This window comes from Erigeron canadensis, chromosome 3 (assembly GCF_010389155.1).
Source record: "Erigeron canadensis isolate Cc75 chromosome 3, C_canadensis_v1, whole genome shotgun sequence".
In the NCBI taxonomy this organism is placed as follows: domain Eukaryota; kingdom Viridiplantae; phylum Streptophyta; class Magnoliopsida; order Asterales; family Asteraceae; genus Erigeron; species Erigeron canadensis.
In genome coordinates, this window is record NC_057763.1 from 23,748,136 (window position 1) to 23,768,276 (window position 20,141).

At 34.9% G+C, this 20,141-nt stretch overlaps 3 protein-coding genes across 6 annotated transcripts; 1 reads left to right on the plus strand and 2 right to left on the minus strand.

The window, feature by feature from the left end:
• Positions 1-714: 714 nt before the first annotated feature.
• LOC122593925 lies at positions 715-3,549 on the minus strand. Its single transcript, XM_043766386.1, has 2 exons — positions 3,363-3,549; positions 715-2,022 (listed from the first exon to the last, which is right to left on the minus strand). Exon 2 carries the CDS (start codon positions 1,700-1,702, stop codon positions 1,004-1,006), a length of 699 nt encoding a protein of 232 aa, XP_043622321.1. The 5' UTR covers positions 1,703-2,022; positions 3,363-3,549; the 3' UTR covers positions 715-1,003.
• A 1,198-nt stretch (positions 3,550-4,747) lies between these two features.
• On the minus strand, positions 4,748-9,232 carry LOC122594530 (probable L-cysteine desulfhydrase, chloroplastic). 3 transcript variants are annotated; one of them, XR_006323027.1, is made up of 3 exons: positions 7,768-9,232; positions 5,493-5,640; positions 4,748-5,187 (listed from the first exon to the last, which is right to left on the minus strand). XR_006323027.1 is itself a non-coding variant. In XM_043766975.1 (2 exons), the coding sequence occupies exon 1, from the start codon at positions 9,120-9,122 to the stop codon at positions 7,773-7,775; it is 1,350 nt and encodes a 449-aa protein (XP_043622910.1). In that variant the 5' UTR covers positions 9,123-9,230; the 3' UTR covers positions 4,778-5,187; positions 7,768-7,772. The 3 variants fall into 3 exon arrangements, 1 of the variants encoding a protein (XP_043622910.1); XR_006323026.1 differs by having other exon boundaries at positions 5,493-5,626; positions 7,768-9,231; XM_043766975.1 differs by lacking the exon at positions 5,493-5,640 and having other exon boundaries at positions 4,778-5,187; positions 7,768-9,230.
• Positions 9,233-14,550: 5,318 nt separating this feature from the next.
• Positions 14,551-20,047, plus strand: LOC122594414 (aspartic proteinase A1-like). Of its 2 annotated transcripts, none has more exons than XM_043766876.1 (13): positions 14,551-14,636; positions 15,930-16,284; positions 16,360-16,420; positions 16,514-16,608; positions 16,699-16,811; positions 16,937-17,105; positions 17,203-17,307; positions 17,554-17,667; positions 17,756-17,820; positions 18,571-18,718; positions 18,822-18,941; positions 19,482-19,570; positions 19,660-20,047. In XM_043766876.1, exons 2-13 carry the CDS (start codon positions 15,943-15,945, stop codon positions 19,742-19,744), a joined length of 1,506 nt encoding a protein of 501 aa, XP_043622811.1. In that variant the 5' UTR covers positions 14,551-14,636; positions 15,930-15,942; the 3' UTR covers positions 19,745-20,047. The 2 variants fall into 2 exon arrangements, with proteins under 2 accessions (XP_043622811.1, XP_043622810.1); XM_043766875.1 differs by having other exon boundaries at positions 14,554-14,640.
• The last annotated feature ends 94 nt before the right edge of the window (positions 20,048-20,141 follow it).

Below are 20,141 nucleotides of genomic sequence, written 5' to 3' on the forward strand. Positions count from 1 at the left end.
CTTCAGATATTGTTGCTCTAAGAACCCGGCAATATTTTTGCACGAGTGGCCAATTATACCAACGCCACGTGGAAACTTATATACACGTCGCTTCAGCAAAAAGACCACAAGATGCATATCATAGCAATAACTGAAAGTTGGATACACATAATATCAACATTTGAAACTGGATAGATACTAAGGTTTAGAGTTAGAGACTTAAAGCTATAGTTGGATAGTTACTAAGATTTAGAGTTAGAGACTTAGAGCTATACATTTCCAAACACTTTTCCTATAATATATTCGCATTCTTTTGTAGCAAAATTCACATGTGTACCCTAAAGTATGAGATATATGAACCCCATTTTTGGTTTGTGTTAACTGTCTAAGTAACAACATCATAGAAAAGCATGTATATGTTGATGCTACTATAGAAGACACACCTATATGTTGCTCCCAAATGAAAGTATCAGAATCAGTGATACTTAATCTTACGGCAAACAAGTCAAGAAAATTTATGTTGATTTAATTAATTCACTGTTATAAAGCAGCAAAAATGACATGCTGTACAATGTGTGTGATAATTCTCAACATCATTACAATGAGACAGTTTTTAACAAAGTGAATGTCCCAAGTAGAAATTTACACAATCACTCGAAGAAATAATATAGCATCATTGGAAGGTGAGGATAAAAATCATTGCAGAAAGGACTGAATAAAATCATGGATACGAAATGCAAGAGGCAGAAGGCATAACTTTTTGGTTTCCAAACGTAATACAAAAGTTGATAACCATCATAACATCACATGTTCAAATTATAAAATTACTAAGAAATATCTTGGTACTTGTATAACTCACATACCTTATTATGTGCAGCTGTAAAGCCTAGAATATTGACCTTCAAAAAGAAAATATCTAAAAATAGTCATAAAAAATTTACCCATATTACACTAACCTTCTAGATAGTCAACAAAATAGCTGATGCAGGCCAATATTCTTCCACATAGCTGCATCATTTTCGGGCTAATTCTTGTTAAGGTCAATTTCCATAGCCACCCTTCCGTTCTGGCCTTCAGAGGTTGCATTTCCAATTAATAACCTATGCAGCTTTTTAGTCTCCCTTAATGTTTCCAGAGAACTGTCTTCCTCATTATCAGTGACCGAATCTATCAAAGATGGTCCATGATTACTCTTTTCAAGATTCATAGTCTGTTCCACTGCCCATTTAGCCGTTTTCTTTGCTGAAACGGCCTTAGTTACGTCTATCATGGCATCATAATCCGCGTCGTCAGTTACCTTAACTAAAGACTTGCACACTATTTTTGCAGCTGTTAGGAGTAATTTCGCTGCATTCTTATCAATCCCCTCATAACGCCCATTATCTCCTTCCACTTCGAATTTTTTTAAAGTAAAAACCAATCGGCTCGGATCCTTACAGGTTGAGCACACAAAAGGCGCTCCTGCAGGTTTTTCATTAGCAGCTAAGCATTTGGCGTGAGTGAGTGAACGGCATCTATTGCAGATGACAACAAGCTCAGATTGTTCTGAAGGGACGTAAAAACAGGTGGGACAAAAGTACAATCTATTGGAAAACAGCACGCATGATGTGCAGATCTTTTGGCTTTTATGTCCATCCCAGACATGGTGAAGGAACTTCTGATTGCCACAAAAACAGCTGCTGCAAATGGTATCTTTGATTTCCGTAGTAACTTTCTGATTCATCTTTAAGATCAAAATTCGCGAAATGACCAAAATTAAATGAGGCGGAAAGAACAATCTAGGGTTTCGGATACGAAATGCTAATGAATGGCGGAGCTTGGGCTTTCGAGATTATATAGTAGCTATGGTGAGGTGGATGACTGACAGCCGTTGGATCTCAATTCAGATTTTTAGATGACTTTTCATTTAAGATGCCAAATTTACAAGGTAATTCTACATACACCCATATGCTTTCATTTTACCCTTAATATCACCTCCAACGATGGTTAAAAACCTCACTAACATCCAGTGTACACCTTTAAAAGCTTACCCTACCCCATCACCTGCAGAAACAGAAAAAGAAACAAGACAAACAAAAGCTCAACTTGTCAAGATAACATTAGCGCATAAAGCTCAAACCATTAATCCTTGTGGGATTCTTTTCACATATTACTAAATATAACTCACATATGAGATCAAAACTTTTCCGTATATAACAACAATCTATAACGTTAACATTAGAACACAATCTCGGTTATTAAATTTAGATTGCATTCTTGTATGATCATAAAAGAAAAAAGTAAGTAAGTAAGTAAGTAAGTAACTGCTCAGTGCCGCCTTCCGCGAGTTTTGAGCGCCAATACCTCGACGGTGTATGGGGGAGGTTAAGATGTAGGCAGACCTTACCTCTACCAAAGTAGAGAGGCCGCTTGCAGTTTCTACCTAAATGGTAGAAAAGGCCCTCCAACCTTTGCATAGGATGAGGATCGAACCCATGACCTCTGTCTCCAGAGGCAAGGGTGTTTACCACTGATCCAACTATGCTGTTTTTTATGATCATAAAAGAAAAAGGAAAAAAATGCTCGCAAACTCAAAAAGCCTATACTGTTTTACGCTAATGAAAATGCAGATTATGATTTGTTATCAGTGATTGTAAAACAACCAAACAAAGGACCTGAAGTAAATCCGAAAAAATTGAAAATCAAGAACTTGAAATACACAAAGGCAGTAGAAAAGGAGATATATATTTTAAGCATAAAGCGAGATACAGCCAACCGTTAATTAGCAGCTCATACAACCGTTAATTATATATGTTATTAATGAACGTATATAGGCCAAAACACTTAACTGCAAAAATGCACATATGGTAATTCCAGATTAAAGTACAAAAATTCCACTTTTTTTCTTAAAAAAAAAAAAAAGAAGAAGAAGAGAGGCCAAAACGCGTGACTGCAAATACGGGGTTTATGTGTTTAAATAATGAATGCAATAACCTAAAAAAAGGTATGTATAAAAGCAAGCTGATCCAAACACCCCCTAATAAGTACATTTTCTATAGGCAGGCAGGTATAATGTAGATCATATCTCGGGTTTTGATTGTAGGTGTGGGGGGCAACGTCAATATTATCTATACAAGTTGCAAACTACTCGTAGAAAATAGTAATTGTATAGGAGGTCCTTTAGGTAGAACCAGGAAGCAGCTACCTTAGGCAGGGGTGGACACTGTTTACATCTCAACCTTCCCCATACACCGCGTAGACGTTATTGGGACTGTAATCCGTAGAAGAGCCGAAGAGGGTATTGGGTATTACTAAATAACTGCTTAATATAATAATAATAATAATAATACAGTAATAAATATAAATTGAAAAAATAGATGAATAGTTGAATGAAGGTTAGTTACCGAAAGCAGACATGTAAAGCAAGTAGTGACACGGAGAGTAAATAGTTTCCAAAAATGAAGGTACTGTCTCCTCAATCAAGCAAGCAGCTGCAATTCATAATTTTGATCATCCACAGCCACCAAGGCAGTAAATCCCGTGGGGATGGGGTAATAATAGAAATAAAGAATTCCATCAAAATGTTCCCAATTATTATTATTATTATTATTATTATGATTATTATTATGGTACTTACATCTGGAATACACGAATGAAACCAGTATAGGATAACTTGTTTCCCAAACTCCAGTATTCATCTTTACTTCAGATATCAAATAAATGCTCAGTCTCGAGATTCACATTGGGCAAGACCCACCCTGATCACTTTGATTCTAGTTGGAGGTAAAATGTAAATTTGATAGTCTGGTGCCTGGTGGTCTCTCCTATATTCTGATTCGAATAAATTAGGTGTTCGACTGTTCGTTGTTGGTGCCCCATTCCTAGCTAGGGTGGCCTTTCAGAAAAGTTAGTTACATACGGAAAATGTTATATACTTACGACGACGGGTGGTGGTGACTGTTGGTGGTGGGTGTAAGTAATTGAAGTAAAGATATAATGGATATATTTTAAAAGATAAAAGATTGATGATGTAAATTAATTAATCAAGAGTAAAGTGGTAATTTTGCATTTAACACTTTTATGAGAGAGAAAATGATAATTACTATAAGATGTATAAATATATTTTTGTTTTTTTCCCAAGTGGTGTTGTTTTTGTTCGTTGGTTTTCGGTCAAGAATAAACTTATGTTTGGTTATACATTTGTGAACCATTTCTTTTGTTAAATGAGCAAACATATGACATACAATTTCGTTGAAACATGTCAATCTTTAATGGATATAGCATGTTGTTTATCATTGGGGGTGGTTGTTATTGTCAATGTTCATCATTTATTGAATTTACTCATGTCTTTTTAGTATAAAGCGCTCCCCGTAAGGTTCACATCATGTAAAAGGTTAATCATCGACTATGCAAAATAAGAACACCTTGTATGCAAATTTGAAAATTTTCAAATACCATGTGACCCTCGTATGCCATTTTCACTTTGACCATATCCAACGTCAATACAACATAAAGAAACAAAATTGATCATGAGCTACTATGTCATAGAGATGTTAACCATTTGTTCACTAATTGCAAATTTTATTAAACTCGGTCTTTACATGAGTTCTATCATTTTGTTTTGCTGATAGAGATTGTGCAGAAAACAGGGTAAGTAGATGCTTTAAAATTAATATAGAAAAAGGGTTTCAAAGCATGAAGAGGGTTCCATATTCTCAACTTATTGTTCTCGGTACAGTATGTTTGTATAACTGCAAAGCTTTACAAGGAACTAGATTGCAGGTTGACATGATCTAAGAGTGAGTTTTATAAGACAAGAAAAAAAAATTCCAATCATCATCTTCTTTTTAGGTTGTCCCAAAGGTATACAATTTGTATTTGAAATGAAGTGTTTTCCCTACTCTCCAGAATTGTAAACCAACCATCTTATTTGCTATAACAATACTTGTACAAATAAAAACCCACTTTAGGCTTTCTATAATGGTACAATGTGAGAGTTCAGCGTCGAGCCTTGGTAGTTAACCAGGTTAAATGCAACTTCAAGCAAGTTTTACAAATGTGGGAGCTAAACAACAATAACCACAATGCCCATTGAGATTTCTAATTCATGAGGTGCTACAAGCTTTGTTACCTTCAAATCTAGAAGATGGTTTTCTGCATCTCAACTTGAGATGTTGTAAGAAGTATTATTGTCACCAGCCTCAGCAGCACGGTGATTTTACATCCAAGCTACAAAAAAAAAAAAAGAAGCAATAATTGGTGAACTGTTGGCTTCCATTCTAATGCAAAACAAAATTGATTGAAGAAGTCAGACAAAATTAGGAAGAAAGAAAGGAACTTAAAACGAATCATAACAGATCAAACAAGAAAACCCAAGCACCTGTTTCATGACTAAGATATTCAGGAATTCTGACAATAAAGCATGACAGAAGCAATTTCTAAAATTTAACAACAAAAAGATTGTTTTAAAATGTATTGACCTATCGATGAAGACATATTGTATGCATACAAATTCATCTTATTTAGAAAAGCACCTTTGTGCATGCATGCCTGCCTGCCTGGTGACCTGAGCGTAAAGTAACTGGCTGAACCTTTATTTTCTGTGATTATACACAGACATTTATTCCATATAAGGACCTTCTCCACCTACACCATCTTTCCCGGTAACCTATTCAGAAAATACTATGTTCTGTGGTTACAAACAAACACAATCTACTATAAACACAGTTCAGTAAAGTCCTGACCGGTAACAATAAACTTTTATCATGAACCCAGTTTGATTCATGTTGATAAACAAAGCAAAACAATACAATGGTTTTTGCAATTCGAGAAACAAGGATCTCCTAAAAGTCCTTAAGCCTCAATTAATTCATCCATAATCGAAGATACAACTCTAATGATGTATAAATACTAATCTTATGACCTAAAAGTCCTTAATCCTCAATTAATTCATCCATAATCGAAAATACAACCCTAATGATGTATAAATGCTAATCTTATGATGATACTTATTATCAAAGATACCCTAATATATATATATATGGGGAAAGATAATTTGAGACCAACTAAAAAAAGTCCAAAAAAGGACCATTGATTTTCGTAAGTTACACACCACCATCATGATCATCATGATCTACTATGATATACAAGACTTTTTTGTAAAAACACTAAGACTTTCCAGCGACGGGCCCACAGAAAAATCATGTGTAATAAGTTAACTTACACATGATTTTTCTGTGGGCCCATCGCTGGAAAGTCTTAGTGTTTTTACAAAAAAGTCTTGTATATCATAGTAGATTATGATGGTGTACAAAAATCAATGGTCCTAGTTGGTCCTAAAATAAGAGGTGGTCTCAAAATATCTCACCCCTATATTTTATATATATATATATATATATGATAAAACTTATCTACTAAATGAATATGAATCCTTATTAAATACAGGTAGTCATAGTTGTCAACTCGTGAAGCAATTTTTGGGTAACACCATGTAGAGTTGGGAGCAACTTCAAACCCGTGACCCAATTCTAGAAAACATCTCCCCTAGTGGCCTCACATAACATTTGCGGTGGGGAAATGATGCCTATACACCCAAAGGCTACCAAAACCTTGAATATACTTTATAAAAATGGTACAAGGAACAAGCATCGAAATCTCTTTGTACTTTCTTATATGAAACATGTTTCTAGTTTCAGCTCACATTGTTGGATTAAATGTTTTAATTAGTAAAACCTCAATCTTAATAAGATATGCACTCTTTTAGTATATAACGAATAACTTTTAGTTCATTTAAACTCTGACACATTACGTAAGACTAGATATCTTCTTATGCTCACTTCTCATGTTCTGCTACAAAAATGTTCTACTAAAATGATGTTCTGCAATGCAAAATATGAATGCTAGCTAAATCCTATGACATACCACTTTACTTTTTCCGTGTTTAAATACGTTTGGTTTTACTTTTATGAATGCTAGGTAAAGCCAATACGTTTCGAAAATGCAGATTAAGTTTGGTTCTACAGAGCAAACAACTTGTTTGTCAGATATATGGTTATGATTGTTGGTGGAAAAGGATGAAGTTGAGTGAGCCGAATAACAAGTCAGATGAAAATATAAATATGGGTCCAAGAAGATTCAGTTGGGTTGACCCACTCACTATATTGCCCTAAAAAAAACCTCCAAGATGATTTAATCTCCTAACAAGTCCTCCTGGTACCATGTGCATAGTCATGTAGATTCCACAAACATTTTTTTCTCACGCTCACCCCCTCTCTCAATTTCTCTGAAAGTCGTCATCATCTTCTTGTTAGTAGGATGTTTAGGAGGACGAATAAGAAGGATATATCACTACTCATAAGATATTTACCTCATTATGAGTAATGAAGCATCCTTTTAACTCATCATCCTAAAAGTCCTCTTCCTAATAACAAGATCACGATAGTTGAACAAATCAAGACCAAAGATTAGAGAAGAGAAAGTGTGAGATCCACATGTTATGAGCGCATGGCGTTAGTAGGAAACTAGGATTCTTATGAGGATGAGTTAGGAGAGTAAATAAAACTACTTATTTACCATTCATTTTAACCTAATATGATCCACGTTTACACTCTATTCATTTTTGTCCGTTTAAATCTACTAATTCCTTCGACTATTAAAGCTTATGACAACAGAAGCACATCCAAAGACTAAATTATACAACCCATTTTATCATAGATTTTTTATCTATTTGATAACACCTCTTAATGAGTCAAAACCTCGAATACACTTTACTGTAGAGAGAGCAACAGTTAATATAAATGAACAGCATACCTCTTTCAATCTTGAAAACTTGTACAAGTGAAGCCAGAATTCACAAGATTGCTAATGGCATCTCGAAATCTGTAATAATCATCAACAGTATTGTAAATCTGATGAGAAATCCTAGCATACCCTGTTACCGGATTAACCTCCCCATCCTTAGGTTGCCGATAATATATCGGCACTTCAACCTTAAAATTCTCCCTTAAATGAGACCTCAACTTTAACCCATCAGAATCACTCATAATCCCTAAACAAGCAGGCAAACCAATCATTGCCATACTCGAACACATTTCCGGAGGTGAACCAAGATGAGTCCCCCAAGCCTTCACTAACATTTCCGCCATTTCCAAAACCTTTTCATGATTCCATTTCCTTAATCCCTCAATTCCGCCTTCAAACTTATTAACAAACTCTAACGCCTCGGGTACAACTAACTGTGCACTATAGTCCCTCGTCCCGATCCACGAACTCTCTATCGCAATCCCATTCCCGTATTCATGAGACACTACCGGATGATGCAAATTCACCATTTCAGGATTCCTACAATGCAAAAACGCAATAGAAGGCGGACAAAACAACCACTTATGCAAATTACTAGTATAAAAATCCGCCCCTATATCCTGCACATCAACCTCAATCGAACCAATCGCGTGTGCAGCGTCCACAAATATCCGATCCACACCTTCGTCTCGACACATTTTCACTAACTCTTTAACAGGAATCACAACACTAGGCATAGAAGTAATATGATCAATCACAGCTAACCTAACTTTACGATTACCCGATTTCCCTAATTCTAAAGCAACTCTAAAAGCATCAATAATTTCAATATCAGAAGAAACAGGAAAAGGCATTTTAACCTCAATGACATGACCACCGGCACGAGTCACATACGCCTCAACCGACTTCTTAACGGCACCGTAAGCGTAATGAAGCATGACTGCAGTATCCCCCGGGTTGAATTTCGACTCGAAAAACGACCATTTTACATGTTGTAAGACGATTGCGGCGGCCGTGGTGGCGTTATCGACGATGGAGATTTCGTCGACGTGGTTGGCGTTGATTAGGGTTTTGATTGATTGTCTGGAACGGAGAATTGAGGGTTTGAGATGATTGAAATAAAAGTCGTCGGGTTGTTGAAGGAATTGGAGCTGGTAATGGTGTTGGGATTGGATTATGGAATTCGGGCATGACCCGAAACTGCCGTTGTTGATTCGGGCGATGGTTGGGTCGTGATGGGCGAATTCGGCGGAGATATCGATGTTGTTGTTTTTGGTTTTATTGTGAGATGAGGGATTATTGGGGTCGATTGTGGTGGTGGTGCCGTTGAGTTGGTGGTGGTGGTGAGGATTAGTGGAAGCCATGGTGGTGAACGGCTGATGATGGTGGCCGTGAAATGAAATGAGGGTGGACTGGGGGAGGTAAAAAAAAAAAAAACAAGGTAGGAAGTGGGTTTATGAATCAGCATTCAAATACACTACTTGGTGATCAAAAGATTGCATTCAATCATTTTAGTTTTTTATTTGAAATTTGAAATAAGGACTCAAAGCTAGTCACTAGTCAGTCCAACAAGTGAAAGCTACTAGTTGGATAAAAAGGCGCTCGAACATGACTCGGATCGATTGGTTATGGTGATGCAAATTTAGGTCGCGTTTGGTTCGTTGAATGTTTTTGAAAGAATGAAGTTTGATGGAATGAAATTAAATTCAATTAATGTGTTTGGTTGGTAAAATGTAAAAGGAATGTTTTTGACATAATGACTAAAATGACATTTATGTCCTTCCTAATATAAAAGAAATTTCCTTTTATTTCTCAAAAAAAAAAACACACACACACACATAGATCGGATCTCTCTCTATACACATATCAGATCTCATTTTTGTTTCTTTCCCTCCCCAATCTTCTCTCGATTTTTCGGCCATCAAAGATCGCCAGACACCGCCACCAGTGGTTACATATTACGATTACAGTGATTACATATGGGTGGCTGAGATAATATATTACTCCATTTCTCTTTCTTATCGCCGATCTCCATTTTCCGACCATCACACATCACCGGCCACCGCCACCAATGGTTACATATGGCGGTCACAAGTGATTACATATGAGTGGCCGAGATAATGCATTACTCAATTTTCTCTATTTTATTGCCGGAGTAAACATTCTTTCCAATTTTCGACCATCACACATCGTCGGTCACCACCACCAGGTTACGCTGCTACCGAAGTAACAATTACATATGGTAGTGATGGTTGTAGGTGGAGGTTTACCATCGGCGGCGTGTGTGTATTTTGATGGGTGTGTGTTGAGTTTAGGTTAAATGTGGGTATTATTGTCTTTTGGAGATAAATGATATGATGGAATGAGATTCAATCAATACCTCTAAAGGAATGTGAAATCTGTATATGGAGGAATCTTTGACAACCACACACACCTATAGAATGGAATTAAATTTCAGTTCCATCAAATTTCTCCAGAATCCATGAACCAAACGCGCCATTTATATCTTGAATTACTTATTAAGATGGAGGGAGTGGGGCTTGGTGAAGAGATGGCGTCGATTTCATCGAGTCGGTAACTTCGTCGTAACCTTCTCTGAAAGAATATCAACAATCAACCAAAAATATTACCCGAATGATTATTGTTATTATTTATTATTAAGAGTTTGATACAACCAAATCGAATATTATGAATACGAACAGAATCTAATCATCCAAATGATGATTAGCAGCAGAAACAGAATTTGTATATCAAAGTGATATACAAAATTATACAGAAAATATATGAATAATGAATGAACAAAAGAGAGAAAAATATATGTGTGTATCAAATAAGGGTTATGAACCCTAATCTGCTGGATGCGAGTATATATACACTCCAACTTTGGAGTTTCCTTGAAACAGTCCTCCATCTTCTAAACTCTTCAAAATACTCCCTTGTATCGTCTAACTTCAGAATTGTCCATGTTAAGTCCCTGAAAGTGTCTCAAATGTTTACCTGCAGTCCAATACTCAACCAAACATGAGTAAGTTTAAAGATAACTTGTACTCTTAACATTCTCGGCAAAAGGAAATCGGCGATGACTTTGGTGAAGTTCACCGAGGAGAGAGAAAGAGAATGGAGGTGAGGGAGGAAGAGTGGATGTAACTTTTGTGCAGTTTATTGACTCGTTAACATCAACGTAACCAAATTGATGAAGTTTGAGGAGAATTTGAGAATTTTGAGTTCCAGTGTTTTTATTGGGTAAAGACAACGCTGCAAATTGGGTAAGATCATCAATTTTGTGACCATTCCACTCGGCCTTACCACTATAGTAACCATCAAAACATTTTGTAATTGTGTTAGCCTCTGATTACCTTTTTAAAAATACTCTTTTGTTGGAATAAAAATATGAAACAAGGATGGACATGTCTCAAAACTTTCTATCTTCATTCAATGAAAAAAAACAAAAAAAACTGGGGTTCTATCTTACTTCGAGTGAATTGTAACAACAACATTATCACCCTTGTTGTTGTCGTCATTTAAATTTGATGGAGTTTCCCTTGTTACACCTCCATTTCTGTTATTGTTTCTTCCACCATAACACAAGGGCCCAGGTTAAGAAATTAAAGATGGGAAAGTCGCAACCAACGACAACTTTGTATTTGGCTAAGGTGGTGTTTAAAATATCGATGTCGCTAGTTTCGGGATTGCGTGGCGGCCATTGCTTTACACCAAGGGCGAGTAAATTCCATTAAATTTAAGCACTTTGGTTCAGATGTGCTCCCATAATCCCATTTTCTAGTTGTCTAGAGTTTTTTTTTGGTTTGTTTGAGGCGATTACGCTTTGTGAAAACTCATAACTTTATATCAAAAAATGTCTTTATCTGGTTTGTGAATACATACATATCCTTTGAAATGTGCATCCAATTCTCGGATAATAACAAAATGATGTTGAATAAAATGATGTTGGCTTGTTTTATGTTACTTATTACTTTAAAAGCTTTGTGTAGGTTGGACATGTGACTTGGAAGTTCATTGAGCTAATATGGAACAATATAGGTTAACAACGAAGCGCAAGCGCATGTAGTGAGTTTAACAACAGCATGTAGTGGTCAGTGGTCACTGCATAACTTAATGGCCAATATCGTTTTATTCAATATCACTTGTGTTAAAATGGCTAGTTTATGCTACTTATTTACGTTAAAAGCTTAGTATATTTCGAACATAGGCTTGGAAGTCCATTGAGCAAGTTTGGAACAAGTTTAGAATATATTTTAAACGTGTACGTAAATTTTTGCAATCGTGAGATTATTTGGTGGCTGCTCGATTAGCTAGCCCATTTAACTATGTGTTTTTAACATTTGGTCTTTATGGGCCGCTATATAGGGCCTATTCAAACCCAATTAGCTCCATTTCATTTTTTGTGAAAAATGTCAGTTGTGTGGGCTCACAGAGAACCAACACAATCAATCACCCTGTACCTTTTCTTTTCTGTTTTTAAACGTGAACATAACTGTACCTACCACTCACATGAAAAGATATTTTATATGTATCTATTTTTATTTTTCAATCTTATATAACTTTTAAGCCTAGTTATCAATTTACCTTTCTAACATTTTTATGATTACCATCTATCAACAAGTACAACAAAAAAAATAGTGTGATATCTGGCTTTACCCGGGCTCCTATCTGGTTTTCTTTCTCGTTTGGGTCACCTACAAACTTTCATCCAACTATTTAGAAATCAAACATAAAAGATAATAAAAAACATGATGTTACCCTATACAATGAGTCGTTACAAGTATTCAGAGAAAAAACCTCAAAGTTATGCTATCTCCAAGGATCGAACTCAAGACCTTGGGTAAAACCGAGAGTGTCTTTGACCAATTTGACTGATCTTCGTTGACAAGAAAAAATTAATTGAAGAGTGCCAATCAATGGTCTTTTTAAGTCGTAATCAAAGTACCAAACATAATTGAATTTCCATTTAACTTCTCGGACTTTTGTAATTTTTATTTTACCCCATAGCCTTTGTTTTCGTTTACAATTTCAACATTACATATAATTTCTATCTACTTTTTAAACTCTTAATACATTTAGTTTGAAGAGTACTGTTCTAAACATTTTTATTTTGACGCTATTTGCGAATATTATTTATCTTCGATTTGTTCTTTACGCATTCCATCGAGTGCACAAAACGTAGATGAAAATAACTTCGTAAAAAACTTACAACTATTATTATCAAATGAATATTTAACTTGTCAATGAGTTGGTGGCCTATTAATAAGGTCTTAGATCTTGAAAAAATGTATTAGAGTTTCAATCTTACTTCCTACGTTTGTGGACATGGACGGAGCTACTATGAGGGCAAAACTGCCTCAACTCCAATTTTGGTACAATGTAAATTTTTTAAAATTTAACTGGTATATTTGTAACTCTTTTCTAAAATTAAGAAAAAATAATTAAGAAATACATACAAATGTTATCTGCGTTGTTATAAGCTTATTATTTGAAAGTCATTGGTTATAAAAGCATTAACTTTGAGATATATCTCTCTATTGGCAGAATAAAAAACTTGAGTTGTTTTGATTTTTAATAGAACGAATGAAAAAAAGTTAAAGAAAAAGATTTCTTTGTTTGGATATGTAAACGTGTAGTACACTAATAATGTAGCCGTTTGTGGAAAAATTATTTTTCTTTCAAAATATGATATATGTTTATCACAAACAATTATTTATAATAATCATGATAGTTTTGTAGGAAAGATATATATAAAAACTAATTATTAAATAATAAATATATTTTTCAGGTTTCTTGCATTATTTACATTTTCATTTAATAAAACCTTGTCTCACACATGCAGTATTTATTTTTTCAAAATAAACTCATATTTTTTGGATATGAGTGTTACACTCGTTGTGGTGACGAAATTATTTTAAGCGTCCATTTTGTATTATCGAGCTAGGGTTCAATTTTTTTATATTTTCGGATACAGCTCTTATATGCATGACAAATAACTTTCAAAATTGCTCCCACGTAAAAAAGTTGTTTGTGGAGTTGATTATAAGGGGTTTTCGAGAGTCATATGTTTTATCCCAGACATGTATGATTTAAATTTCGCATGCTGTTCAATTGGATGTCACAATGCTAATTATTACTTACTAACTCGTTAAATTATTTGTTTTTGAATATTTAACCTCCTATGCAACTTCAATTCACATGTGTTAAATATAATATTAGCAAACAAAGTAATAATTAAACATTTCTAAATTATCTGTAATATTAAAAATGGATAGTTTAAGAAGAATGTATAGGGGTATAGGCTTTGGTGATTCCATGATTTGTCTTTCCATTGGCAAGTTTTGCAAATCCTTGTTTATTTCAAGGTTAGGTTTGAATATAAAGGCTTTTGTTGGCTTTTAATGGTTCCGGAAATTTCCAGGAAAGTATCGCCTTCGCTTTTTATATGGCTTTTTTTCTTTTTGTCAATAGTTTGGCGTCAATTGCAATTTATTTATGTTCCGTACCAATTTAAACTACCTTCTTATTATTATATATTTATTATATATTATCTAAGATTATATTAGCAGTAATAATCATAATCGTGATACATAATCCTTTGGTATAGGCCACAACACGTGTTGGCAGATGCACATGGTCCCTCGCTCAAAAATATTAAATTCGTAGTACGTACTACGTAGTAGTGAAGTAATTCTAATCCACACCACTCTCCCACATTCTTTTATTCATTTTATTTTATTTAGTTATTTATATTATTATTATTATTATTATTATTATATTATATATTAACTCCCCCTCTCCTTTGCCATCTCCAATTCAATTTACTCTTATTCAGAGGAGATACTTTCACTACTCTTTCTCTCTACTATCTGGTGGTAGGTAGGCAACTCTACTCTCTTTTTACCACTTTCTATTTTCATATCAAATTTTACTGTAGCTTTTTATCTCTATTTTTTTTACTGTATATCCCTCATCATGTTAGTATATCATCATATATTCAGATCAGTTAACTTTTTTTTTTTAAGAAACTTATTTCTATTTTTAGTAGTAGTTTATCACTTTGTTAAATATTTGTTTGATTTTTACTTGTTGATGTTGTTGTTGTTGTACTTCAACAAATTCATAATATATTACTACAAAAAGAAAGAATAAAATGAGTCGTTTCTGCTTTAGATGATGAATAACAAGTTTGTGTACGTTGACTATCTTATAAAGTTTTTACTGTTTGTTACTGTGTTTCTAAAAACAGAGTTACCGTTATCCACTAATATTAGATAAAAGTCTACTTAAAAAAAATACATATCACTAGTATCTATTTGGGTTAATTGTATAGAAATCCTATGTATTTTTTGTTTTGTCCCTTCTAGTCCATTGGATTTTTTATTCTCTTTCATGTCACTAAATTTTAATATTTGTCTTTTTAAAATGACGATTTTTTGGTAATTAAAAATTTAGCTCAACAGAGACACAATTTAAAGTTTTAATCTAGAAAAACTTATAGAAGGCCAGGACAGAAGTTACAAAATATTGAGCTGATTTTACTGTGTTAAACCGTGGGGTGTTTGGGAATGCGATTTCGGGAGATTATCTGATTATTATGTTTCCAAATCGCAGATAATCTAAAAAAAAGTGTTGGGCGAAAAAAAGTGTTTTATTGAGAGAAAACAGTTTTTTCAAAAACTAGGATGGGACATGCCTTTTCGAGATGACAAACGATCTATAATCAAAACACAATCCCTTAATATGATTAGATGGTACTTATGTAGTTTTTAAATTTAAATGTTATCAAAGAGCGAAAAAAAAAATTCGGCTGGAGTTCATGTGTCATTTCTTATATAGGATCGAAAAAGGAGATGATGTGGCACTTGTGTGTTTATGTTACCTGATCTTAAACTTGTTTAGCGATTTTGCTTACTATCTTAGTATAAAAATAGATATAGATAAGAATGTATAGGTAAATTAGATATTGATATGTGAACCGTTAGAAGTAAACTCATGACTGCTAGTTGTAATGAGAAATGTTCAACTAAATGGAAAAATTTAACCAGCTAGCTCAACGGTGCTGTCTTTGGACTGTGTTTATTATTACTATACACGTATGTGCATTACAACTGTACCTCGATGTGTGTGTGCAACCTGACACGCTCCAAAACGTTGTATGTTGTCAGGAAATTGTTCAACATGGGAAATCGGTATCTTTGGTTAGCTTTTTGTTTATGTGCTTTACTATCATCTATTGTCGGTGCTTCCTCTGATGGTTTACTAAGAATCAACATGAAGAAACGTCCTCTGGATATTAATAGCATCAAAGCTGCTAAAAATGGAGACAAATACAAAAAAGATCTTACAAACAAGCTACTAGGTTTGGGTGATTCTGATGCGGATTTAGTCCCTCTAACCAACTACTTGGATGCCCAATACTATGGAGAGATCAGCATTGGTACTCCACCTCAGACATTCACTGTCATATTTGATACCGGCAGTTCGAACCTCTGGATTCCATCCTCCAAGTGCTATTTCTCTGTAAGTTCCGTTTCATATGCGATCCATGAAAATACATTAACTAATTGTGTACTTGACATGTTTGCTTTTGTGCAGATTGCTTGCTACTTCCATAACCGGTTCAAGGGAGCAAAATCGAGTACTTACACCAAAATTGGTAAAACATGCACCATTCTTAGAGTATTTATTTCTGATACTGGTGGCTGATTCATCCATTAATCATGCATCTTTTTTGCTCTGTAACGATCAGGGGAGAAGTTGCAGATAAACTATGGATCTGGTTCGATTTCTGGATTCTCCAGTAAAGATGTTGTTCAAGTTGGCGATATTTGTGTCGATGATCAAGTGAGTCTTCTGATTTATGTGAATTGATCTCCGATTGGGTTGTCTTTTCTTTTCCCATTTTCATAATGCGTGGTTTGCATTATATTTCAGGAATTTATTGAAGTTACGAAAGAAGGAAGTTTGTCATTTGTAATTGGAAAATTTGACGGAATTTTGGGACTTGGGTTTAAGGAAATTTCAGCTGGCGGCCTGCAGCCAGTCTGGTACCAAATGATCTAAACTATACTCTTTGTATTCTTACTTGTTCTTTGTTAATAATGTATTTAGTTGGGTTTGTGTCAAATTCGTATCTTGTTTCCTGTGTAACTATTCTCTTCTGTAACTTCAGGTACAACATGGTGGAACAAGGCCTTGTGAAAGAGCCGGTATTCTCCTTTTGGCTTAACCGGGATGCTGCTGCTGATGAGGGAGGTGAGCTTGTTTTCGGCGGTGTTGATCCAAAACACTTTGTAGGGAAGCACACATATGTTCCTGTGACTAAAAAGGGTTACTGGCAGGTATGTATCTATAAATTTCTGATGTTATTGACTTCCAATCCACAAAAATATGTTAAGCATTAGTTAACCTGCACTTCATTTTATGTTTATCCTACAGTTTGATATGGGTGATGTCCTTATCGGAAACCAATCTACGGGATTCTGTGAGGGTGGCTGTGCTGCAATTGTGGATTCTGGAACATCATTGCTTGCTGGTCCAACCGTATGTATTTCATAGAGCTTTTAATGCAGCTATGTGGTGATAAGAAGGGTGGATTGGGTTGGGTTACATGTCTAAACTAGTAAGTAGTAGTTTTTTGGTACGGATTGTGAAGGCTTGGCTTGACAAGACTCGTCTTTTCCAAAAAAAAAAAAATAATTCCTCAAATACACTGTTAGCCATAAAATATGATGAATACGATTGGAATTACAACTGGACCCTTAAGCCTTAACTATCTGTAAATTTCAGACTATTGTGACGGAGCTCAACTATGCAATTGGGGCTGAAGGAGTATTGAGCAGTGAATGCAAAATGTTTGTTAATGAATACGGAGATATGATTTGGGATCTCCTAGTATCTGGGGTTAGTATTTCATATTCTCCTGAGCCTTTATATTGTCCTTCCGTTAGAAGTTCGAGAATAAACTTTATGCCAATGATACGACTTTCAGGTAACTCCTGGAAAAGCTTGTGCCCAGGCTGGTTTATGCTTCTCCAGCGGATCTCAGTCTGTGAGGTGAATGCATTCATTATATATTAGTTATTACCAGTGTGGGGACAGTTGTGAAAAGGGTTTGAGTGTGTATTTTTAGTGACAATGAAGGCTAGATCAACTGGCTGGAGTCATCCCTGGTTTTACCCCAAGTTATGGATTCGACTCTCTAGAGTGACATGTCCTGGAGGTTTTTCCTTTGAATCACCTGTAACGGCTTATGGTCTACATCTCGTAGTCTAGAATACGTGCAGGGCTTCACCATTATACGGTGAGGTGTCCCCTGATGTCGAATACCGACTAGCTGTTAAAAAATTTTTGTATTTTTAGTAAGGGTTGTATGGGGTTGGCCCACCCACAAACAGTTTTTGTTTTAATACCATTTTTTGAACTTTATCAATTTCGTATATGTGAATAGTTGTTACTATACTTTAAATGCTAAAAGCCTAAAAATAATAATCTAACTTTTTTAAGAGGTTTATGAATTTTAAATATACTTCGAGACTTCTGAAAATCTTTTAAATGCTCCTTTTTAGTTAGACGTAATTACTTCTCTAAATTATTAAATTCATTTCTTCATTGGTACAGTTATTTCAATATTCCGGAAAGGTAAATTTTTTTATCTAGTTTGATATCACTGGTTTTTTTATGTCCAGTCTCATTGTTTCGTTGGCACAGTTATTTCTCAAAATATCTGTAATCGAAGGTTTTTTTTAAATGAGTACTATACAAGTGTACAACTACTTATCTGCCTAACTATCACTTTTTTTGCAGTTCAAATATTGAAACAGTGGTGGAGAAAGAGAATGGGGGAGTTAAGGATACAGTGTTTTGTGAAGTGTGTCAAATGGCTGTTATTTGGATGCAAAATCAGCTGCGACAAGCTGAGACCAAGGAAGCGGTGCTATCTTATGTGGACAAGGTGATTCTTGATCTATGTTCATTCTCATGTCTGTAACTCTGTATATAAATATACTTATTCTTGGTGCACTTTTAACTCATTTACATCTGGCCATGTTAAATAGCTTTGTGAGAGCATACCAAGCCCTGCCGGGGAATCAGTGATAGATTGCAATAGTCTCCATAAGATGCCCAACGTTTCATTCACCATTGGGGAAAAACTTTACACCCTCACTCCAGAACAGGTATGATTCTTAAACTTAATGAATTATAAATTTGTTAGCCTTCTGATTGTAATGTTTGATTTTGGCTGTCAGGAAGAATGTTTTTCCGCTTCAATAAGTGATGATAAATTTCAAATTTGAAATATAAGTTGTTTTGCTTTTCTGTTAGTTACGGTATCTCCAATATATGCACCAAATAGCGCATCAAAATTTGGTGAATTTGTGTACTTAGAGTATCTTTTTACATCAAATTCGAAATATTGATCCTTACGTTTAATATGGAGATATTTCAATTGTATTTAACCTACAACGAGTCAAATGGAGGGAATTTTAAAACCCTAACGAGAATTGAAACAAGTCAAACCGATAAAAGATTTGCCTGAAGTATTTCCTAATGTTTACAGCCTCCGAAATTACTTTATCAAGTTTTTGTTAGAATTCTATATTTCCTCAGCTTTTCCATGGATGCATCAAGTCTCTGTATATAATTGAAGTTGCAAATTTAGTTTTGACTGTCAAAAGATTCAGTTTCAAGTCTTATAAATTACCGTTCCTTTACAGTATATTATGAAAACTGGAGAAGGGATGGCTGCCGTCTGCATTAGTGGTTTCATGGCATTGGATGTGCCAGCTCCAGCTGGTCCTCTATGGTATGTATCATTTATAACACAAAATTAAAATTCAGTTGTAGAGATTTCACATTAATTCTTAATGAGGTCTTGTCTTGCGTGCTGTGCAGGATTCTTGGAGATGTATTCATGGGTGTTTACCACACAGTGTTTGACTATGGGAATCTGCAGCTTGGGTTTGCTAAGTCGGCATAATTTATCAGCTGATTAGCATGGAAACTGGAGACTCGTGTAAATAAGTGGATCAATTAATGGAATTACCGTTTACTTGAATATTTCCGTTTCCACTACCCGTATCAAGCATGTTAGGAGGTTGTATGTTATTTGTATCATTTGTGATTCTCCATGGTCACATATGCGTAAGTTATGTAAAAGTGCACTCGAGAAAAAACAAGTGAGTAGAAGTATGAAGAAGGTATGATCAGTGTTGTTTTAGTACCAAATTTCCCATTCAAACTCTTAATATATATATAACTATGCTCTACTAATGTTATTGCATATTGCTCTTCCTTCTAAGTTTCTTATTCAATCATGGTTGGAACATCAGTTTGTTTGGTGAAAACATTTGAATGGATATCGAAGAACCTGTTTA

What these genes read in the sequence shown, in the direction of transcription:
- LOC122593925 (XM_043766386.1), bottom strand. Translation starts at nt 1,702, where the DNA reads ATGAATCAGAAAGTTACTACGGAAATCAAAGATACCATTTGCAGCAGC.
- LOC122594414 (XM_043766876.1), top strand. Translation starts at nt 15,943, where the DNA reads ATGGGAAATCGGTATCTTTGGTTAGCTTTTTGTTTATGTGCTTTACTA. An exon ending in GGGATCTCCTAGTATCTGGG is followed by an intron (nt 17,668 to 17,755) that starts GTTAGTATTTCA and finishes TACGACTTTCAG; the next exon opens with GTAACTCCTGGAAAAGCTTG. An exon ending in ACACCCTCACTCCAGAACAG is followed by an intron (nt 18,942 to 19,481) that starts GTATGATTCTTA and finishes GTTCCTTTACAG; the next exon opens with TATATTATGAAAACTGGAGA.
- LOC122594530 (XM_043766975.1), bottom strand. Translation starts at nt 9,122, where the DNA reads ATGGCTTCCACTAATCCTCACCACCACCACCAACTCAACGGCACCACC.